Below are 18223 nucleotides of genomic sequence, written 5' to 3'. Positions count from 1 at the left end.
TCCTTTTTATAGGAATGGTCGTGATCTTTTGGACCATGCAGGATGAACCTGTTTCGAAATGGCCATTTCCAATATAGATCAACGCAACGATCGCCATCCTTTCGACAGCTTGTACGGCAGCTATGATGCACAACGTCAGCGCCTTCATAGGCCAACTCAAGTGGCTCTATCTCAAACTCAAACCCTGCCAACTTTACAACGTTCACAGGTTTGATGAAGCCAGAAGAGGTCCATACGGATCAATGCTGTTTCTCCTTAACGTATCCTGCAATATGGCCACTATTGGTGCGCTCATCACAATCCTTCGACTGGGATTCGCTCTAATGGCCCAGGAGGTAATCAGCCTAGAGCCTCGGCCAGTAAATACTACTGATAAGAATGCTACATTTGGGTTCGCTCATAGCTACAACAGGAGCCTGAACAGGGGTGTTAATGGCGGTGAGTAAATGTCTGGAGGTTAGAAAGCATCCTAATATCTCTTTCTTACAGAATGGCCCCCTGATCCATATATGCAAGCAGCTATGATAAAAGGGCTTTATGCTATTAATACTGCCCCTCTCTTCAATTGCAGCAGCGTTTGTGTATGGAGAAATAGTTATGTATCATTAGGTTTCAAGAGTGCCTGCGAGGATGTCACTATTCCGACATTGAACACGATGTTCTGTGTAGAAGATACCGGCAAACCCCTCCCAGAGGGCGAATTCCTACATGAGTATAGACTATGTAACATGACCACGCCAGGCGGTATCATGTTGTCAATTCAACAGCAGTTCCCGTTTTTCCTGACAACATTCCGATCTAACACGACAGTTCCCACTCGAGATGAAAGCAGCATTGGCTCGAGAAGCACCAACCTCATGAAATTTGCAATTTACCGAACTGAGCGAGACGAGGACTATATGCCCTTGGATGCCGACATCACGGAGTGCACCCTCAGTTTAGCTGCTTATGAATATACAGGACCTAAAACAAATGGCAGCGTATTTTCTTTCGACAACATTCAGATGGTCGAACTTGAGTGGAGCAGACCTGCTTCGGAACAAGCAATTCGTCGCCTTGTCAGTTCTCCTACCAAAACCGGCACACCTGATTTGTACTTTGATTGGATTGACGAAATGGCGTTGCAAGACTTTTTACAGTCGCCGACCTTTCTGCTGGAGTTTGTGGAAGGAGAATCTGGTAGCTTGAAACATGGATTGAGCGCCGTACTTGGTGCTGAGGCGAACCTCTCCAACGCTTTCGATAACATGGCGACTAGTATGACAGACTACGTACGATCTGGGCCAAACATGCAGTTAGCTACAGGGGTTAGAATCGACACGGAGATATTTGTTGTTATGTGTTGGTATTGGTTGGTTGGGCCAGGGCTGGTAGATCTGGCTTCATTGTTGTTTGCTATCGCTACGATAGTTGGTGATACCAGAAAGCAAAAGGTGCCTCTTTGGAAGTCTTCGGCACTGGTGCTTCTGGCTTGCCAGAATGACGCGGATGAAGGTGTCATCCGAGGAACGTCTGAGAGTGTTACTGAGCTTGAGAAGAGGGCAAGGGCTTCCAAGGTTCGGTTGGAGTAGCTGGCAGAATAAGTGCACTTGTGCTGCTTTTGGGACCTAGTTACACCATCTCGGCCGATTCAGTGGCAAAGAACTTACCGCGAAGTTCGGAGACTAAGTTAATGTCACATATTAAGGATCTTGGTGTTTGGGGAAGTGTCTTGTGGAGACGACGAATACATTTATAGGAAAAGGTAGCTCATGACACACAAGTCAAAATGGAACAGTCCTATAACTATACGGTTCGCACTGAGAGAGATGCACATTTGTCATATAGAAGATGCATCATTCGCTAGAAAGATAAGCTTGTTGATACAACAGATGGTTTGAGATAGAGCCTCATGGTTGAAAGACTTGGCAAGCAAAGATGAGAAACAAAAAGAAACAAAGAGAAACCGCAATAATTTCACAACGAGATCCATGTTTTCTATGGCACAATGAATAAAACGCCTGCCTGCCATACCACGTATGATCTGTCATTCCAAATCTGCCCTGCTTCATAATCATGCCACCTCCCATCTGTCAAAGACTCCTGTGTACGAGAACGAGAATTGGTACACTCAACGCCGGGTCTCTAGTGCCTAGGAAATGTCAGCAATATTCTAGTTCAGGTTTATGAGAGTGCTTACAGCCCACTCCTTGCGGTAATTCTAGTCAAGTTCAGCTCGAGGACAAATTCGTTTGACCTTGGACTTGACCTCCCGGGTTGCCCCATCTTCATCAAACCCGGTCCATTGAACGCGATATGACTTTCTGTTCTCATCCAAAATGTTGAAGACGTGGTGCTTGTCAAGTTCGGTGGCGTGATTACGTCTACTGACCTTGCGCCAGTATTTGTAGACAATGTTGGGCTTCGCGGTCTGGACGTCGTACTTACTGTACAACATCTCCTGCGAGCCATTGCACCATGTAACCAACATGTCAACGGTCTTATCATCGTGATCGACGTAGTGTAAGGTTATCTCGACATCGCTGTCATTGGAACAGACGAAGGGCATGTAAGGGCGGGGTCCTAAGATTGCCAGCGTGGAGCTATGAATGTTGGAAAATTGAGAACATACCTTGACCAGGCTCATAGAAGTAGGCAGTACGATCTAACGCGATGTTAGTATGATGAATTACCGGAGTGTGACTGACTTACTGCGACTAGCCATGTTGACGATGTCTTGGTGAATGTTTTAGTTGAAACGTGTGGTAGTTGCTTGTATACGGGTTCAAAGTCTGAGATTCTTGAGCTGATGAGTGAACTCAATAGAAATGAGCCAGAGAGGAATGGAATGTCCAGAACTTATGAGTAATCGCAATTACTTTGGATCTTCTACTTGGGACGACTGCGTCTGTTGATGTTACAAAGAGACTAGGCACTTTACTTTCTTTCTTGTGCGATAAAGATTAAAGAAACCCATGTCTCTTACTTAACTTTAGAACTATTTCTCGATGAATCATATTGGGTTGAAACGTGTGATAAAGCCATGGTTCAGGATGATATCTTTGTGGCATTAGCGATATTCATTTTTTATCAAGCCATGGATTTGAAGGAGAATCCGCAGTCACGGTGCTAGTAGATACTGCTTTGTGCTGCTTGACGTGGAAATTGGCTTGGCTTCTTTTTTGCCAAAAGAATACCCTGATAGCTAGCTATTATGTCCTTTGTGGCAGAGCATTGTCATCTTAGCTCTTTGTTCGTCGTTGACTTTACCTGCCCAGGATCTTCACATTTGCGGTTGAGTAATACGGCTTTCAGAAGAGCGCGGAGTGTTTTCATTGTTAGCATGTGACGAAACCTAGACCGGAGAGTGTGCCATTGACCTGAAGTCTGGCTGGCAGGTACGATGTCCATCGCCTTTGAACGTGTAGAGAGGAACAGGAGAAAATCTCATTGCAGGATAGTAACCATAAATATTTTTATTTTTTTGGAATAGTAGTATCTGATCAAATAGCAACAAGTAAAACAAACAGACCTTAGCTCAATTAAAACGCGCCGCTCATGCAACTTCCAACCCCGATGTGCCAACCGCCCCTAAGAGAGAACGCAATTAGGACAGGTGTTGTTTGATCTCTTTCTCTGTCCATTCCCAAAGGCTCTCCCTAGCATCCTTGTTTTGACTCAACTTGCTTCCCTTACCCGTGACGCCAACAGGGTGATAGAAAACACCACTCTCAGCCTTGGGATCAGAGAGAGCCCACAGCTGGTTCAGAGCACCTTTGCTCGAGTTGACACCAACTACGCTGAAGAACAGTCGAGTGAGGGTTCCCATGATGAGGCTGTTGCTGACAGCTGGACCAGTCAAGTTCGTCTGTACAATTCCGGGGTGAATGCTGATAATCTTCAAGCTGGGATGTCGCTCGGCAAGGGCTGCAGCGTAATGAACGTTGGCGAGCTTCGAGATATAGTAGCGGGCTGAGGTTGAAAAGTTGGACATGGTGGTTTTGAATTGCTCGAACTGATAAGGGTTCTTGGGTGCCATGGCTTCACCCATTGAGGCGAGGCAGATAACTCTCACATCAGGGTTGATCTTAGTCGTCTCCTCGAGAACAGGGAGTAAAAGATGAGTGAGGAACGCGTGGCCCATGTGGTTAGTACCAATCTGAATCTCATATCCTTCCTCAGTAAGGCCTTCGGGTGTCATCATGATACCGGCATTGTTGAGAAGAACGTCGAGGCGAGTGGATTCCTGCTGGAATTGTCTGACAGCAGATTTGATGCTTTCAAGTGAGGCAAGATTCAGGGAAAGGAAAGACACGGCGTCGGTCTTTGAACCTTGCTCTTGCAGCTCGGCGATGGCTTGATCGTATTTTGCTTTGGAGCGGCATGCGAGGAAAATCTTGGCAGGGTCGTGTTTCAGGAGTTGACGCGTGCTTTCAAGGCCCAGCCCAGAGTTTCCTCCAGTAATGAGGATAACCTTGCCATTGAGGCTGGGGATGTCGGTATCGGGTGAGAAATTGACGGATGCCATTTCGGATAGAGTAATGGAGTTGTGTTGTGAAGGATTGAAGTGTAACTGAAGTGAAACCTGGATAGCTCGGGATTGGGGTCATAGAAACTGCCGTCGGATAGATCGTGATACCGACACTAGACTCATTATGGCAAGGCGATAAGAAAGCAATGCAACCAATAAAGACGCGTCGATTCTTTGGTAGCTGTATCGGTGGATAAACTTCCTCTAGATGCCTCGGTAGCTTAAAAGTGGCAGGCATTTGGTATTCAGGGTACCTTGCTATTGAAGACTGTACTGCATTTGAACACTCATATATAAGGAGCCGAGATAGTGTTCTGATTGTATCACACACAGAGAATAATAATGGTTTGTATGTTCGCAGTTTGCAGGATCATTCTTGATTCATGAGAGCAAGTTGTTGTATGTGGCTGTTGACAGTTGGGTTTCCAACATCTAGAAATCCGTCCGCGCGGCACTACGTCATGCGCACAGCCTTTATTCTTAAGACAACGTATCGTATGTGACTAGGTATTTATTATGTACACTATGTAAAACTATATCTTAAAGTTGCAAGGGACTCGATGTCGTGATCCAACCATCGTGAATGGTGCTAGTTGGAGCCAGTCAGCTGCTTCACAACATATTTAGTTCCGAGGTCCTGAGTGGACGAATCCCTAGGATATTGCAGATGAGGGCCGTTGATTCCAGAGCCATGTGTGGTATCGCAAACACCATCACCCTGGTTAGGTTAGTATAGTAAAGGAACTTGAAGGGGAGAGGTAGTCTTTAGGGTTTACTTACATAGATACAGACATCGAGAGTCTTTGAGACCCAGTCCTGAGGAATACCACCACCTCCGAAAGCTGAAATTCCGCTCACGTTCTTGGTAGTGTCGCCACCCTTGTTGTCCACATTGCACTCAAGACCTCGCTTGTGGAGCGGGTTACCGATAAGGAAGACACCTTTGACGGCATCCTTGGCGCTTCCAGTCAGCTGTGACAAGGCATTGACGGTAGCGGCAGCACCCTGAGAGTAGCCTTCGAGGATGAAGCACTCGCTGGGGTTGGACGACAGGACGCTGTTGACCTTTCTGACGATGTCACGGGTTCCTGATGCCGAGTTCTGGCTGAAGTCGGCAGGGTACACAGTGTTGTAAATCTTTCCGCCAGAGACTTGGGAAGTGATTTGAGAGTTCATTGTTCGGAAACCGGATGAGGGGCCCTGCATCTCACCGGTTCCTCTGGTGTTGATGATGGTGTATGAGCTGCATCCTGCTGCACGAGGCTCATGCTGGACGGGGCTTGCGTTGACAGTCGCGCAGCTGGCGACAGCAAGAAGGGGGATCATCTGGAAACGCATTGCGAATGTTATAGGGGTTGGCTGAAGGTTGTAGAAAGTAAGAGGCAAGTGATGAGGATGAAATGATTTGTTGCATTGTTTCCTCGTTCATGTTTCGAAACGGGACTCTTATACAAACGACATCCAGGGGATCTACAACGACAAAACACTAGCCATTATCTCCAGAAATGAACAATTCGCAAGCCTACCTAAACAGGTTCTAGTTCCGGTCGCTCTAGTAATCCTCCGTTGTGGGTGACCCGCTAATAGCATGTCGAACTAGAAACAAAGTGCGCCGATCCTCACGGCATGCTCCGTTGGACTTCTCGATACTACATTGTTTGATTAGTAGTTGATGGCAGCTAGCAAGTTTGGGCTCGTCAACTTGGATAGCCCACACTTTTATGGAGATTGTTCAACTCGTGTCATAACTGTCATGTCAAGATTAAGGAAAGACTAACCATATTCAAGTTTAGGCCCCTCCGCTTTCGTCCAAGCACCGGTCCGAGTTGTGGAGAAGGCACCCGGGATCGACGACCGAATAGTCTGGATTTATGGTGATCGTCGGATACCGGAAGTTGGTCGCGCATCATCTGATAAGAGGAAGAGAGACACGCGGTTCTTTGATCTCTTAAATTATGAAAGGCCCCATGGATGAAAGTTACAGGTTGATGTGTAACCTGCTGAGATGCCCGAGAAACCCAAGTCAGCTCTAGAAAGATGCGGAAATATAAGGAGTGGACGCACGAGCCAAGATGTGGTGCAACGAGATTGAGAAACGAGAACGTGATGGTGAAGAGTTAAGGAGGTGCCCCTTTGCTTTTACACCAACCGTTAGGTGTGACACTGGCGTAAAAAAATCCAATCACAAGTGGTCATGACTCGAGTCAACTGGGTCCTATTAGCAGCCTTCATGAATGTCTGGAGGAAGTGCCGTAATTCAGACTTGGTCTAGCGATTGATATATTACTGTTTCTTGGTACATCCATGGATTCCTTTGAGTGTTTGACAGACTTTCGTGTGATTGAAAGACTGAAGAACATGTCGGGAGGAGCTAGACAAAAGCGGGAATGTAGGATACCTCCATCCTCTCAGCACCTGACAGAATCATTTTTATACTAGATGTGCAAGTCAGAAGAAACATCAATATGCAATACTGATTCATATAACATCAGTAATACAGCAGTTGTAACGAGGTTGCCCAAGTATGTACCCTATAGTGCTGTCAACATCTTTGGATTAAGGAAGAGGCTGGTCTGGAGCATGTGCATGACAATGACGAAGGAGACAGTGGAGAATGCACCCACAGACTTGGAGATGCCTACAAGATAAGATAAGAATAAGTAGAACTTTATTTTTGGACACTTTATCCACCTCGCAATTCATGTTGACATGTCTTGGAAACTACAGCTACAACATCGTCATTGTTTCACCACAACATCGTCAATTGAACAATACTCTACTTATTAAAAATGCCTCGCATGAATCTTGGCCTTCCCTACAACCATTGCAGCCTGGCATCTGGATGTCGAGTTGGTTTCCAGTCACCCAACCTCCTACGCTGCGGCGCCTGCCAAGTCGTCAAGTACTGCGGCAAGCCTCACCAAAAGGTAGACCGGCCTAGACACAAGGTCCAATGTGTCCCAATCAAGAAGCAGAAAGACTAACTGGCAGCTGAAGAGGCCAAGTTACGCGCCGAGCCGGGCGAAGATACAGGAGGCGAAAACCCCTTTGACACCGCAGTAGGCCAATTCTGGTACTTTAGGAGCACTCGCCCTTACATGTCGGTTAGTTTTGATCTGATGTCTGCCATTCTCAGCGTTCGCACCGGAGAAGCTGTACAAGCCGCTCCTGACCATGCACTTGACATGATCCGCCTTTGTAGAGGCGACAACCAGGGCGTTCGGTCCTATGTTCCTGCACTGCATCTACGACTCGGCAATGATCAATAGGCGTACGACTTTATCAAATGGTATGCGGTCGTGCCTGACGAACATTATACATGGAACTACACAAGCCTGTCATTCCTCGACTTGCATGACCAAAATGCATTGGAGCCCGTCTTTGAGAAGACTCACTATCATGATGTTTCTTTCACTGTAGCCCTGACACTCATAAAGATTCGCTTGATGCAGGACTTGGACAGCCTTCATGCGTTCGTGCTGAGGAACCCCGGTGCGTCTGGAGAATCTAGGTACGACCACCTGCAGGAAGAAGCTATGAGCAACATACTCCTCAACTGACCAGACGTCGTCTCTCAAGAAAAGTACCTGGATCTCATTAACCAGCTTCGAGCCCAGATCCTGCAGTTGTACAAAAAGGTTAATGAAGATAACCCGCATTTCTGGTCGGGTGTCCTGAACCCGAACCTCTATGCTTACGATGTCCCGTCCGTCTATACTCTTGGATCACGAGAGGAGGCTGTATTGATCTTTCGGCAGTCGTGGTATTCGTGGTCGGAAACCCAACTCGCCGTACGGTATATCAGAGGTATTATAACCAACGACATGTGAAGGTCTCAGACTGGTAATTGTGTTGCAGGCGATGAAGAAAGACCGGCCCGCCACGGGCTTTGCAAAATATGTACTAGGCACACAAGGTATTCTATTCCATTTGAAGAATGTTATAAGTCAAGTCACAGCCATGAGCTTGGGTGGTTTCTCCCTTTCTTGGTAGGAAGTTCATTGTTTATTTACTGGTAAGGTCAAAATTGTCAGAGGTACAATGTCATTGTTGTGTCAGAATAGGATGTTACTTTACTGCAACTCACTCGGTGCCTTGGACAGGTTGTAACAGAGGGCATGTGCAGAGTAAATATTATTTTTGCGAAGAAGAATTGTATTGAATATTGTTACTGATGGATGACACTCATGAGTATCAAGAACATTGACATATGGCGTACAACGCATATCGTCCAGACTGGACAGTGAAACAAGACGAAGACACAGGACGACCACCTTGGTCTGATGCTGACGCTTACCACTGACGACTTTGTTGAGTTTTCGGGATGTCGGTGCAAGGTATCCTGATATTCAGCGGGTCTCTCTTAATATCCTTGTTTGAGCACAGCTCTCGATGACGATATGCCAAGACAACAGTATCGCTGGGATAGCCAAACGTTATAAGACTGGTCATCGTATATAGCCCAAAGATCGGAGGGATTATCTGGACACGACAAGAAATAAGAGACAACAAAACAGTGCCTCGAGACTAAAGAGGCCAAACAATATCTAGCCAAGTATACTGTATATCACCGTATATCCGATTGTCCAACTAATAGCCATTTGTTGTTTGAGATTACTGATGAATTAGTCAACCGGGTATGGTTATCCTCAAGTACTTAGTGTACGGTTTCCGCGCAGCTCAACCACTAATGTCCGTTGACTAAACCCCATTGAAGTCGCCTGCTTTTTTACCCCTCATGGTTCTACCCGAACCTGGAACGATCAAACTCATAATGCGGGGAATTAATTGGAGTGTTCGGTAAACAGTGAGTTCCTATAAAACATCGGACTAAGACCCAGGACCGGGCAGAGCGATGTAGGCTTTACAGAATTGCACCCCGAAAGGATGTAAGATTCCCAGTTCTTCACTGCAATAGCTGATCAAATTCTCACGTAACTGTCTCAGAACTTTTGGTTCTTGCAAGTTGTGTCGATCATCTGATCAACTTCTGGGGAACTTGAACCCACTCTCGGCATTATTCGCGGCCTTGTTTTTGTTCAAGACCGGGGTAGACGCGCTAGTTTACTATTGAATTCCGCGTTGGGGTTGGGGAAAAACGTGTGAGCAATGGCACTAATGGATGGGGAGCATACTGGGCACAAGCAAGACCGGGAAGCCCGTTTCATTTACGGCGTGGGCCCTGTTTGACGAATTTCCACTTTCGAGCCCGAGGACCATGACGGATCTAGAAGAACTTCCCGAGCCCGTGGGAGCGGAATGTGAAGACTTACGTCTGCTGTTAAAGGTGAGTTGTCAGGGTCTGGCATGACGAACAACAAGGCAAAGACATAAAGATCGAAGAACAGGGGAAAAGACATCAACAGATAATGCGAGAGTTTTCGTTTGGACGCTCTGGTTTATTTTGACGCAATGTTGTTCATCAGGGGCTTAGTGCAACTGCATGTACGGTTATGTCCAACTGCCGAAATCAAGACACAACTTTGTTAAACCAATCAAGTAATTTCACTTCAACTTATCCGAATCTCTGCCGAAGTTTGGGTGTGGCAACCGGCGCCAAAGACCTGAAGAGAGACCAAAAAGAGGCAACACTTGAGTCGTAGCGTTGCATACCAATGACTCGTAAGACCAAAAGCGCTTTGAACATGTAGACAGGGGCTTTCGGCAAACAAATTCGCAAACATGGAGAAGAGTAATTTGCGGGGTCCAAGGATCCCGAACGGTTGTTTTCTTGATCTGTTCCTTCAGCTAAGTGGAACTGCGTAACATCGAGTCTCAGTTGCTTCCCCTTTCTCCCCTGTCGCTCTCTTACTATCATCCCACAACCTGGGGGAACTAGAAACTGGAGACCCCGCGATGTTACGATCTAAGCTCTCTTTTCCCTCTCTCTTTCGAGTGACAGCGGCGATTTAATCTGGGTCCCGTCTGTCAGTTTATAATGGGCGTTGATCGCACTTTGTTTTGAGCCGTTGCCTTTGCGAGGACACTAAGATCTTACACTAACTTCCAACCTTATATTTTGGAGCCATGGCTGTAGACAAAACGCCCCAGCCCTCCTTGGGAGGGATTATGGCAGTTTTGCCAAACCCGACTATAGCCTGGTATAAGCAAAGCCATTTGGCGAGACTCAATGGGTTGATCCTTGGCCTTGTCTGCTTCCGTGCGTAACTATACACCGTCATATGTATTTCTTTTACTGACATAGAATAACAGAGTCTGCCATTGGATACGACGGTAGTCTGCTCAACTCACTGCAGTCCTTCCCTCAATGGAACACTTTCATGGGAAACCCTACTGGTGAATGGTCAGGCTTCATCAACTGTTCATACTTTATAGGCTTCATTGCTGCGTGCCCACCCAGCTCATGGCTTGCCAACAAATATGGCCGTCGTCTTCCGATTTTCCTAGCCTTCATCCCACTCGCACTTGGCGTTGGCCTCCAAACCGGTGCCCAGTCAAGAGCTCAATGGATCGCGGGTCGTTTCGTCCTTGGTCTACCAACCGGCATGTTCGCGACCGCAGTGCCTCTGCTCATTACTGAGATCGCTTACCCCAGCCAGCGAAGTGTTGTCTCGGCTTTGATGAACTGTAACTACTTCGTTGGTGGCATCATCGCGTCTTGGGCTTCTTACGGCACAAGAAACTACGACGACTGGGCATGGAGAATTCCCACTATTCTCCAGATTGCTTTACCCCTTGTTGGACTTCCCGCTCTAATCATGATCGAGGAAAGCCCCAGATGGCTTGTGTCTGTCGGGCGAGAGGAAGAGGCTCGCCGAATCCTGGCCAAGTTGCATGCTGTGAGCTTCCACACTTATCGACATTACTCAGTGACATATCTAATCTATTTGAATAGGGCGGCGAGTTGAACCATCCTCTAGTCGATTTCGAACTCCACGAAATCACTACAGCTATCGAATCCGAAAAACAAGCCACAAAGTCAACTTCATACATGACCCTTGTATCCACCAAGGCTCACCGTCGACGATTCTTCATCACCCTTACCCTCGCCATCTACTGCCAATGGGTCGGCAATGGAGTCGTCAGCTACTACCTGTCTACGGTCCTCAGCACAGTTGGTATTACCAGCGTTACTGACCAGACTCTCATCAACGGATGTCTGCAGATCTGGAGTCTGATCGCCGCATGCACTGGTGCCATGTCTGTGGAGCGATGGGGAAGACGCCCTCTCCTCTTGCTATCCTGTGCAATCATGCTTGTCAGCTTTATTCTGATTACTGCTTTGTCTGGAAGCTTCGCAAACACTGGTTCCAAGTCTGTCGGAATTACCATGATTCCCTTCATCTTCCTCTTCAATGCCGGTTACGGTGTTGCTATGTAAGACATCATGTCCTCATATCTAACTTGGATCATGTTGCTAACGAGAAAAATAGTACTCCGCTGCAAGTCGCATACCCCCTTGAGTTGTGGCCCTTCCAGCTTCGCAGTCGCGGTATGTCTGCGCTCTGGATGATCATGATTTCCGCTCTCATCTTTAACGTGTTCGTTAACCCGATTGCACTGGCTGCTATCGGCTGGAAATACTACATTGTATATGTGGCCCTTCTCGTTTCGTACGGTCTCGTCATCTTCTTCTTCTATCCAGAGACTAAGGGTCGTACACTTGAGGAGATCTCTGTAGTCTTTGGTGATGCGCCTGAAGGCTTGTATGAGACAGATGACTCAACTAAAGTGATGGAGAAGGCGGATGTCAAGCACTTGGATTAGTGATCTGAATCATGAGTAAAGTAGATAAGCATTCAATGAATCTCTCTCTCAATTTATACCATTATTGAAAGATTTTTTTTTATTGACAACGTCTTTGATATTTGTCCTCTCATTCCACCCCTCTCAACCGTATTGCGCCTTGTGGTCACGTCTTACTAGGCCTGGGCTCGTAGTATTCCCAAGTCTCCACGCCTTGGCTAATGATGCTGTAAAGCCTTCCAATGATGTTTGGACCGTAACTGAGGGCCAAATCATCGACAGCTCGCGTCTTCTTACACGCTGAGCAATCCATGTCATTTATGTTGGTGTCTTGGCCACAAACTTTACCATAAGTCCTGCCATTGCATCTCCACATTACGTGGTCAGGTTGAATTATTTCTGTGAGCATCCTGTCTGGTTGTTTGAAGCTTCCTGATAGAATATGGTTTTGATCGAGGTTCTTGGGAGTTCGACTGTGTTTGTGTCTGTAAGTGATCTCCTCTGTGGCCATATAGAGATTTGGACTAGTTATATGTGTCATAAAGTGAACTGTTAGTGACTGCAATCTAGTGGGTGAATCATTCGTGGCCATGCACTGGGGGTCTTGGTGAATCAAGGTCGGAGAGTCTCGAGCTACCTCCTGATGGCACCGTCGCACAAGTTTCTGAATATATGACGAGAAGCCCAACCGCAAACGACACTCTTGTTACTCAGACCCGCAGGAGTGTAGCACCTCGTCGTACATATGATTATTCACAGCGCTTGCGAGTAGAATCAGCTAGATACTTTCCAACACGATTCACCGTAACAAGGCATGGAGTTCATTCGTGATTCATCACCGGAAGCTTCAAATGAGACTCTGAGTTGTGTTTGTAATTTCCAGACACTTACTCTACAACTGTTGCAGAACGAACACCGGCGTATCATTGCCAGCTAACATATCTAGTTTAGACACATGCGTAACAGATAGAGTGTATTCTACATAGTTTACTTGCGACAGAGTCGACCAGTCTGCTTGGTCACGTAAGCCGGCTGGCCAGTGATGTACCAGTCCTCGCTGCCAACAGCGGTAGGAGCATAAAATACGCCGTGAGGATCAATCTTCTGCTTCAGCTGATACAACTTCTCGTAGTTTGATCCAAAGAAAGATTGACCGAAGTCAGGGTCCATCACGTCACCCTCGTTACCGTAGCCGCCACCACCGGGAGTAACAGCCTTGAGACGCTCCATGATATCAAAAGTGATCTTGTTGTTTACCTTAGCAATCTCCTCCTCAGGGCCGTTGATGTCCCAGTTGAGAGCTGTAATGACAAACATGTTGGCGTCACGCCAAGCAGGGTTAGCAGAGTTGGGAGGAGTCTCCTTTGTCTGCTTGGCGTTGATGTTGTAGATGATCAAGATACCATCCTCAGAAAGAATACTCTTCAGAGTCTTGATGGTCTTGTCGAGAAGCTTAGGGTCATCCCAATTCTTACGGGGGATGAGACGAGAACCAGAGCGGCCGTTGTAGTTACCAACGTTCTCTGCAGGGAAGTGCTTCTTCCAGGCGGGATAGAAGCTGTCGTGTTGGAAGAACTCGGGCTTGGGGTCAACACCAAGCTCCTTCCACTCATCAAGAAGAGGCTGAACCATTTTCTTGAAATCAGCGATGGAGATGTTGGGGATCATCCAAGGGTTCATAGTCCAGAGGTAGCTGCCGTTGCCAGCAGGGAAGAGGAAGCTGTAGCCGTAGCTCTTCTTGTCAGAGTACTCGGGGAAGCGGCGCCAGTAGGCCTCGAGCGCCTTGAAGAGAGCCTCTTCTGAGATGCCGACGTCTTTGGTGTTGACACTCCAAGTCATACCAGCGAAGGACATCTTAGGGTAAACACGGACAGTCATGGAGACTGCAACACCCCATGTAGCAGCGCCACCGCCACGAATGGCCCAGAAGAGGTCGGTGTTTTGCTTCTCGTCAGCAGTCACGAAACGACCATCGGGTGTGACAATGTCAACACTCAGAAGCTGGTCAGCAGCAAGACCAGCGATAGGGCTGATGGGAGAGTGACCACCTCCGGGAAGGTACCCACCGGCCACACCGACATCCTGATACACTGTCATTAAACGCAACCGAAATATGTTTGAGCGGGACTTACGCGACATTCTCCACCAACAGCAGTGTAGCCTTCACGGTCAGCAGCTTCGTACAAGTCCTTGACCTGGATACCGGCGCCGATTTTGAACGCAGGACCAGTATAGCTACTGGCACCACGATAGTTCTTTGTGAACTTGATGTCCTTCAGGTTATGGGTCCAGATGCTAAGAGCACCAGCACCAGTGCTCTTACCAAGGAAGTCGTGGCCAGTATTGTGCACGACAAGTCGAAGATTCAGGCTGCGGGCAAAGTTGACGGCGAGCTGGATCTGAGCAACATTGGTGGCCTTGACAGCATACAAAGGGAAGCCACCGATGGTGCACTTGGAGCCAGATTCGGCATTGCTGGGCTCACAGGTGGCACCCTCAAAGAGAGGCGACATGACCGAGGTTGGATCATCGATACTTGAATACGTCAGTCGATAATACATCAAGGTGGTGCACACCAAGAATAGCACTTACTGGGTGGTAGAGTTATGCCAATTGTCTTTAAGAAATTCACATTTCTTCTCATCATAGTGTTCTCCCTTGTAGCAAGCCGAACCGAGAGGAACAGTACTGATGAGGGCACCTCCAGTGAGAAGGTCAAGGACCTTCCAAATGACCTTGTTGGGGAATGTCTTGTCGCCAGGGAAGATTTTGCACTTGGGGTCAGAAACAGCGTGTCGTTTGCTGGAAGTCTTGGTGTCAGCAAAGTAGAAGAGTTCAATGTCACTCAAATTCAGGTCCGTAAGGTTGGCGAGCACAGCGTCAGTCAATTGAGGGCCTTTGGAGTTCTTGGAGGCTGCAGTCAATGTATTCGCCCATGCAGGGGCAACATTGCTCTCGTCAGCGGCTGTCTCAGGTTTAAGATTAGCGATGGTTCATTGAAGTGAAAATGGGGGAGAGAGGATCAGCATGTGGCTTCACTTACGAACGGCCTTGCCGTCGACGTCAATCGTCTGGCCAAGGGCGAAGGGGACAAGGGCGGCAAGCAGCCACGAAAGGCGAGAGCCTTGCATTCTCGTATCAAAGAAGGTTTACAGGCTGCAGGGACGAGACAAGAGATGACACTGCGTCAAGAACGGAACGAGTGATGGGGATGGAGAAGAAAGGGGGGAGATCGACTCAAGCCACATGGCTTACTATGCTGACTATATACTATGTATATAACACTAGTCTTTGAACTTACAGAATCCTCCAGCGGGCGTTGTATCTGTTGGTAAAGCGAACCGGTGGTTGGTACGTATTAGGTAGCAATTATCCAGGCTTTAGGATTATGGGCTGATTACCAACCACGCTGGCTGTTGGTTGGTGCTGACCTGGGTGGAGAAGAGAAGGGCAAGGTGAAGTCTTGTCTCTAGGATGAGGGGAGGGTGGACATTCTGCAGATATCGGATGCAAAACCCCCAACATCCTTACTTGATAATTGTACATAGTATGCGGCTGCAAGACGGGAAGACGGCACTCACAAGCCGAGTGGATCAATAGTGGAAATGATGATCGATTTAATTAGCTTGGCCTTTCGAATTGTCCTCCATCCATACATGCACCACAACCAACATGCAGGGTTGGGCTCTTGGGGGCTTGTTTAGGTTTACGTGACAGGTCACAAAGTTGATTGGAGCGGGAGTCAACTAGCACCCGAGACGGACAAATTCTTCAACATCAGGGTCAGAGGCCGACAGAGTTCATGATCCCAGACCGACCAGCAAACCTTATTCGGTAATTATCTGACAAGGTATGGCCTCAATTGAGTACCGAGAGTACGCGAGACGAGATTATCAGTTCCTTTTGGGCCTCTCTTATGCCATTCATCTTAACACTTCAAGCCTCGCAGTTTGAATCCTTTCTGTCTCCCAAAAATGGTTAACCACAACCATTGTTAGAGTCAGATGCCTCTCTGCTAAAGATGTGCACAAATCTGATTATGGACAAGATCTTCGAACGGGCTGTTTATCTGAGACGGACGATGGATCAGCCTTTAGGGTTACGACTGGCTGTCAATCCCGGTAGGGGTCCAGGGGTCTGGGGTAGTGGCTTGGATCCTCGGAGGCCCAACAAAGTTTTCTCGGTTAGGCATTGTAGGGTCCAGCCGTATCTCCTGGAGGCTGCATGTTACGTACACCATTAATGCGTTTTGTTGGTAGTCCAGCGATGAAGATTATTAAGGAACTTTAGCCTAATGAAAAGCCCTCAAATGTAGATCCTGACCGTTTGAGAACAAGTGGAGGATGGTGGCTTAAAGTTAGATTAAACGAGGCATCTGTTTATGCTTATCGCTCCGATGAAGATGTCCATCCATATTGTCTATCCCACTTGATGCCGAAACCCCAGACTAAGAAAATTTAATTCACAGGCCCTACTCTGTGCTTTCAGTGTTGAAATGTCTGACATATCTGTTGATACGTCGTTACTTATTAAGATCAGCACAAATATTGGTAGACAAGGCTGTTGACGTGTTTCAGCCATCAACTTAAACACAGGTAGAAACGTCTGTTGGCAAAAACGCCATCAAATGTCATTCCGTTTCCACTATTGATCCTTCAGCAACCAACATGCATCATCAGAAACGCAGCTGAACCTGGCACCGATTCTTCCGCGGAAAATGCGCAATTCCTACAGGATGGTTCTGCATCGATCGGCCCCAGCTAATCTTGCAGTACGGCTCAACGCGGGATGTGTGGCACGGAAAGAGCTGAAGCCCCGATGCCTTGGACGAGGGACTCGAAACTGACAGGCCTTAGTTCTAGAACCGACAAAGTGTAATTGTGCTTACAGTACATGAGATCACTTTCCACTCGAGGGTTGGTACGCGGCCCCGCATGTATGCCGTCTCTCAGGAACCAGGAACTCATCAGCATGTCTCTCATTTGATACAGAGCGATGGTGGTTCAGCTTTCTGCTCACGGACCATGAAACCCATGTTGAGTCAAACTCTGACTCCGTCACAAACTCTGTTTAAGCATGCAGCCCTATTGAGGTATGAGGTTTCTCTTGAAGATTCTGTGCGTGCTGGATTCCCCCCTGGATATTGGCGACTGGCAGTTTACCAACGATGTACATAAGCCTGTAGAAACCCCTCTTGTTAGATCTAGATAGCCTGTTGCCCGGCTTTCGTCGTGCATTTCAACGGTGTTTCCCTGCTGCCAAGGCCGCTGATCAGTATAACGATCGCAACGTCCTTCCGGATCAGCGCGTCACATCGAACCTGCGCTTGGCTTTTAGCAAAAGCAACGGGATACAGCGTCTAAACCTACTATCGTTCAACGTTGAGCAACTTTAAACTCAGTTTCACAATGGATTTTCCCAGTCTTTACCCTCGAACGGGGCCGCCGCCATTCCCCAATCCCACGACTCTCCCAACGACGCCGCTCCAGCAGAAAGGCCTTGCAGCCTTGTTCATATTCCCGAGTCTATCGATAATAATCGTATCAATGCGCATATACAGTCGCGTGACCGCACGGACTATAGGTCTCGGTAAGTGATCTTGCCTTGGATACATCTATCTTATGCTTATTGCTTTTTATAGATGACTACCTCATTCTGGGAGCACTCGTGAGTAGGGACCTCGTCCTGGATCGTCCAACCAACTGACGGGTTAGTTCTTCGCTTTGCTTATGATTGGACCTCTGTATATGTGTAAGTTGAAAGCATCCGAAGCGAACTGTGTGAAATTTACTAACGCCTATGGTCAACAGTCATGAAACTCAATTACTGGGGATTCAGAGCCTACGATGTACCAAAAGACCTCAACCTCGCCGCTGGGTTCTGGTGGAACTTCCTGGTGCAGATGTTCTACAACCCCGTCCTAGCTCTCGTCAAAGCATCAATCCTCTTCTTCCTTCTCCGACTCGGCGGCCACAAAACAAGTATACGATATGCCATTTACGGACT

At 47.5% G+C, this 18223-nt stretch overlaps 11 protein-coding genes across 11 annotated transcripts; 5 read left to right on the top strand and 6 right to left on the bottom strand.

Annotated features, from left to right (window-relative positions):
- Positions 1-58: 58 nt before the first annotated feature.
- Positions 59-1571, top strand: FGSG_03301 (uncharacterized protein; the record flags this gene model as incomplete). Its single annotated transcript, XM_011324141.1, has 3 exons — positions 59-111; positions 209-438; positions 610-1571. The coding sequence occupies 3 exons, from the start codon at positions 59-61 to the stop codon at positions 1569-1571; spliced, it is 1245 nt and encodes a 414-aa protein (XP_011322443.1).
- Positions 1572-2200: 629 nt separating this feature from the next.
- On the bottom strand, positions 2201-2704 carry FGSG_03302 (uncharacterized protein; the record flags this gene model as incomplete). The annotated part of the gene is made up of 3 exons (XM_011324140.1): positions 2201-2562; positions 2612-2644; positions 2692-2704. 3 exons carry the CDS (start codon positions 2702-2704, stop codon positions 2201-2203), a joined length of 408 nt encoding a protein of 135 aa, XP_011322442.1.
- Positions 2705-3586: 882 nt separating this feature from the next.
- Positions 3587-4507, bottom strand: FGSG_03303 (uncharacterized protein; the record flags this gene model as incomplete). The annotated part of the gene is made up of 1 exon (XM_011324139.1): positions 3587-4507. The coding sequence occupies one exon, from the start codon at positions 4505-4507 to the stop codon at positions 3587-3589; it is 921 nt and encodes a 306-aa protein (XP_011322441.1).
- Positions 4508-5002: 495 nt separating this feature from the next.
- On the bottom strand, positions 5003-5848 carry FGSG_03304 (uncharacterized protein; the record flags this gene model as incomplete). The annotated part of the gene is made up of 2 exons (XM_011324138.1): positions 5003-5228; positions 5291-5848. 2 exons carry the CDS (start codon positions 5846-5848, stop codon positions 5100-5102), a joined length of 687 nt encoding a protein of 228 aa, XP_011322440.1. The 3' UTR covers positions 5003-5099.
- A 1451-nt stretch (positions 5849-7299) lies between these two features.
- Positions 7300-8340, top strand: FGSG_03305 (uncharacterized protein; the record flags this gene model as incomplete). The annotated part of the gene is made up of 4 exons (XM_011324137.1): positions 7300-7437; positions 7510-7614; positions 7780-8002; positions 8075-8340. 4 exons carry the CDS (start codon positions 7300-7302, stop codon positions 8338-8340), a joined length of 732 nt encoding a protein of 243 aa, XP_011322439.1.
- Positions 8341-8583: 243 nt separating this feature from the next.
- On the bottom strand, positions 8584-8962 carry FGSG_12466 (uncharacterized protein; the record flags this gene model as incomplete). The annotated part of the gene is made up of 2 exons (XM_011324136.1): positions 8584-8746; positions 8808-8962. The coding sequence occupies 2 exons, from the start codon at positions 8960-8962 to the stop codon at positions 8584-8586; spliced, it is 318 nt and encodes a 105-aa protein (XP_011322438.1).
- Positions 8963-9632: 670 nt separating this feature from the next.
- On the top strand, positions 9633-10113 carry FGSG_12465 (uncharacterized protein; the record flags this gene model as incomplete). Its single annotated transcript, XM_011324135.1, has 2 exons — positions 9633-9797; positions 9937-10113. 2 exons carry the CDS (start codon positions 9633-9635, stop codon positions 10111-10113), a joined length of 342 nt encoding a protein of 113 aa, XP_011322437.1.
- Positions 10114-10537: 424 nt separating this feature from the next.
- FGSG_03306 (uncharacterized protein) lies at positions 10538-12238 on the top strand (the record flags this gene model as incomplete). Its single annotated transcript, XM_011324134.1, has 4 exons — positions 10538-10670; positions 10724-11310; positions 11367-11848; positions 11905-12238. 4 exons carry the CDS (start codon positions 10538-10540, stop codon positions 12236-12238), a joined length of 1536 nt encoding a protein of 511 aa, XP_011322436.1.
- A 145-nt stretch (positions 12239-12383) lies between these two features.
- On the bottom strand, positions 12384-12728 carry FGSG_12464 (uncharacterized protein; the record flags this gene model as incomplete). The annotated part of the gene is made up of 1 exon (XM_011324133.1): positions 12384-12728. One exon carries the CDS (start codon positions 12726-12728, stop codon positions 12384-12386), a length of 345 nt encoding a protein of 114 aa, XP_011322435.1.
- Positions 12729-13204: 476 nt separating this feature from the next.
- Positions 13205-15348, bottom strand: FGSG_03307 (uncharacterized protein; the record flags this gene model as incomplete). The annotated part of the gene is made up of 4 exons (XM_011324132.1): positions 13205-14299; positions 14350-14752; positions 14810-15182; positions 15261-15348. 4 exons carry the CDS (start codon positions 15346-15348, stop codon positions 13205-13207), a joined length of 1959 nt encoding a protein of 652 aa, XP_011322434.1.
- Positions 15349-17625: 2277 nt separating this feature from the next.
- FGSG_12463 (uncharacterized protein) lies at positions 17626-18221 on the top strand (the record flags this gene model as incomplete). Its single annotated transcript, XM_011324131.1, has 4 exons — positions 17626-17806; positions 17859-17884; positions 17932-17968; positions 18028-18221. Coding segments are annotated over 4 exons (438 nt in total), but the record flags the coding sequence as incomplete, so codon positions are not given.
- Between the last annotated feature and the right edge of the window lie 2 nt (positions 18222-18223).

This window comes from Fusarium graminearum, chromosome 2 (genome assembly GCF_000240135.3).
Source record: "Fusarium graminearum PH-1 chromosome 2, whole genome shotgun sequence".
Lineage (NCBI taxonomy): Eukaryota > Fungi > Ascomycota > Sordariomycetes > Hypocreales > Nectriaceae > Fusarium > Fusarium graminearum.
The sequence above is the reverse complement of the archived record's forward strand: the minus strand, read 5'-3'. Positions and strand labels throughout refer to the sequence as shown.